This window comes from Seriola aureovittata, chromosome 10 (genome assembly GCF_021018895.1).
Source record: "Seriola aureovittata isolate HTS-2021-v1 ecotype China chromosome 10, ASM2101889v1, whole genome shotgun sequence".
Lineage (NCBI taxonomy): Eukaryota > Metazoa > Chordata > Actinopteri > Carangiformes > Carangidae > Seriola > Seriola aureovittata.
Window position 1 is genome coordinate 802,280 of NC_079373.1, and position 3,780 is coordinate 806,059.

At 43.7% G+C, this 3,780-nt stretch overlaps 1 protein-coding gene across 1 annotated transcript; it reads left to right on the forward strand.

Annotated features, from left to right (window-relative positions):
- Positions 1 to 1,020: 1,020 nt before the first annotated feature.
- Positions 1,021 to 3,420, forward strand: LOC130176558 (fibronectin type III domain-containing protein 11-like). The gene is made up of 3 exons (XM_056387714.1): positions 1,021 to 1,057; positions 1,688 to 1,861; positions 2,544 to 3,420. The coding sequence occupies exons 2-3, from the start codon at positions 1,703 to 1,705 to the stop codon at positions 3,315 to 3,317; spliced, it is 933 nt and encodes a 310-aa protein (XP_056243689.1). The 5' UTR covers positions 1,021 to 1,057; positions 1,688 to 1,702; the 3' UTR covers positions 3,318 to 3,420.
- Positions 3,421 to 3,780: the final 360 nt, after the last annotated feature.

Genomic DNA, 3,780 nt, shown 5'->3' on the forward strand with positions numbered 1-3,780 from the left:
CCATCAGAGCCACACTAGGATGGTAGCCAGAGGTGACACAGGTATATCTGTTTAAGTATTTGTTCAGATCAACAGACATGACTTATTCTCTGTTGTGCTGATAGTACTGATAGCTGATACTTCTGCCACCTTTTAAAGTCTCCGTGCCACCCCATGACATTTTCTCTACATCCGCCCCTGTATCGGTCTAATACTCTCGGCTTTCCCTCCAAAAACTGTTCAATAATAATAATAACAATAAGAATGTTATTGAGCAAAGAAACAAGTTTTATTTCAGTTTTAACTCTTTCATGGTTGCAGATATGGGTTCCTCTAAACTTTTGAGGTTGGAAAGTGACAGCAAAACTACTGCAGCAGTGAAACCAGACCAGAACCAACAGAGAGAAGAGAGATCTGGGTTGTGATCTCAGGAGAGTTTGTTGCAGAGACAGAGACAAGTCTTGTATTAAGTTAATTTTCTCCTGATCTGTTCTGAAGATTCAATATTTAGTTTGGTGACTATGGGGAGAAAAAATCATAATCTGTGATCACATTCACTTCTCCCATTGGAGTGGACTGACTCAGAGCTGCTGCTGGTCTCCTAAAGGGTCGGGGAGGTGGAGATACCAACGTGATACAGAAACAGGAAATAATTTAAAGTGAGCCGCTTCCTTTCTCTGCTTTCTCTGGTTGTACACCACTTTTCATGATGCATTGTGCAACACTTTATAAGGTAGAATAATTCTCACTATACATACAGACATCATTACAAAATGGCAAACTGGCTATATAGTGGACTATAGCAGTAGTGAGTGATTTTGGACACAGCCTGTGACTTTCAGTGTAGAGTTTGAGAATCTTGAATAGTATCAGTGATATGAACGTCCACCACCCACATTAACACTGTCTGAGAGAACCTGAAGATGCTTCAGGCTGCTGCTACCATTCTGTCACCATGGTAACCATGGAAGTTAACTGTAACCATGCAGATGAACAAGTTTACCTATAAACAGGAGTCACTATAAAACTAGACAGCAGAAAGCTGCACTGCACAACAGAAGAAGAACAGAGGAAGCAGGTAGGATTAATTACTGTTGTATGAATGAAATATGAAGCTGAGTCTTGTTTAGTTTATGGTTGGTAGATAATTTCAGGTTTTAACTAGCATTAACTAACTAATAAAACATAGGGTAATGTGTATTCATCTTAATCCTACTGATGGGATTTACACAGACAGTGACTGAGCATTAACTTGTTGGGTTTGTCACTGTTACTGTTACTGCTATGATAAAAGCACATGCACATCATATGATAATACAGTCTACAATCATTAGCTGCTTCTGCGAGCTTAATGTCAGGACCTCTCCTTGTGATCCTGTGACCGCCACCATCCTCTTGACTCTTGAATAGTTGTCCACAAAATGTATGTATATTTCCTTGTGTGAGAGGATGAAGAGAGTTCAGTTTGATGTGTAGTTGACAGATGTAGACAGGTGTGCTGACTGATCACTGTGATTGACTGCTGGGTTTGGATTTTGAAGTGGTTATATTGAGCAGCTAGATTATAGACACACTTATAATCTGTGATGATTTTATTGGTTATAATTTTTATTTCCCTGCACTGGTCGACATTCAGTCGTGGAAGTAATGTCTCATTTTTCCCATAATCACTTTCACTTTAAGTGACTCATGACAAACTGTGTGTTAGCTTACCTTCACAGCTATGAATGCTACAGTCAGTATGGATGAAGTCAAGCCTGACTGTCCAGGCTCAGGTGGATGTGGAGCTCAGGAGGTCAGGGGACAGACAGACATCTCCCCAGACATTCGTGACCAGATCCTCCAGCTGTTTTGCACCAGACTCAGTGACAACTCCGTCATGGTAAGTGAATCATAATGCAAAATGATTTATTACCACATGTTATTGGACTTGTATATCACATTGTAAATTACATCTGAATCATCAGAGCCCACATGAGCTGCATTAGAATATAAAGTGTGAACACTCAGCTCACACACAGCTGAAAAAAACACACTAAAACAAGAAAAGACAAAGTATGTTGCTTCACTCCCATTTGAACAGTCAGGGTGTCTCCTTCACATGAATAATACAGCCTGTGATTTACAGTGTCATTTCACTGCATGAATCAGGGGGCCAATAAAATCCTTCTGGTTCCTACAAGACTTTAGGAAAACATCAGGTGTTTTCAGTTTTCCTGATCAGAGCTCTGATCGTGTCCAGACTGTCCTGATTGACAGCCTCCTCACTCTCCTGCGGCTCCTCTTCAGGTTCACTTTATCCCTGCCATTCCCAGTGCAGCCCCACCCAGCTTCAACCTGACTACAGTTAGTGACACACCTTCACTTCAGGATTAATATGCTGTCTGAGGGGTGAGGTTTGTGAGGGTGAGGATGAGGGGGGAGGACTGTGAGGGTGAGGACTGTGAGGGGTGAGGACTGTTAGGGTGAGGATGAGGGGTGAGGATGAGGGGTGAGGACTGTGAGGTGAGGGTGGAGCCCCCAGCAGAGCACCTGTAGACTGACGGACCTGTGCTGTGTTGCAGGTGATGCAGAAGGAGCTGCAGCTCATGCACAGGGGCTCGTATTACCTGGAGATCCAGCGTGAGGACTTGTTGCCGAGCGCAGACCAGCAGCAGCAGCAGCACACATTACATCTGTCTGACAGCACTGTGTGGTCTTTGATAGACCAGCAGAGGCTGCAGGGCGCCATGACGATGGCCAAAACCCAGGTGAAGCTCCTCCTCACGTTCCTGGAAATGCTTCACCAAGAGATCATGAGAGGCGGCAGGGAGCTGGAGGACTTCATTGTTAAGTACAACCAGGGTTTGGTGGATGCTACCACAGCAGCCTCCATGCAGCAGAAGCTCCAGCAGACCCACCAGGACCTCGGGGACTTTGAAAGAAGGATGACCCAGACTCTGGGCCCACTGAACCTTCACAACCAGCTTATCCCCAACACAGGAAACTTTCCCGTCCCACAGCTCAGCGTAACAGTAGCCATGAAAATGCCGGTGATATTTGACAGGTTCAGGACGCGTGTGACGTCCACCTCTGTGTACCTGTATTGGGAGGTCACAGGTGAACAGCCTAAGGAGCCAAACCAACAGTTTGAGATCCATGTGAAGAGCATTCATCCAACCATCAACGACCACGGGCAGTTCTCCAAATGCATGAGTCGGTCGTACAACATACAGGTGAACGACCTGATCTCTGACAGGTACTATCAGTTCTCTGTCAAGAGAGTAGATGCCATCAACTTGGTCTATGGAATGTGGATTGACACCATCACACTGAAGACCTTGGACGTTTCTAAATGAGAGCCACACGAGAGAGAGAGAGAGAGGGAGAGACAAAGAGAGAGAGAGAGAGAGAGAGAGAGAGAGAGAGAGAGACCACAGCCTGTTTACACAGAGAACAATATTTTACCCACTTTATTACAAATAAACTTTTCTTGACTTGAAGACTGTGACGTGCAGGAGGAAATGGTTTGTTACAATAACGCATGACACAGTGGAAGCTTTTTTCAAGTCAAATCAGCTTTATTTATAAAGCACATTTAAAACAAGCAGAGTTGACCAAAGTGCTAATAACCTGACCATGGTAACAGCCAGAGGGAAACAAAAGCAAGGAGATCATGTCTGAGATGACATTAAGGTCCATATTGGATACATGTAGATGTCCATGTCATTTTATTCCTCCTTACTCAAGACTTCAAAATAATTAAAAAAAAAAGGTTAATATTTTATATGATTCTGGATAAACAGGGATGAAAACTTGAAC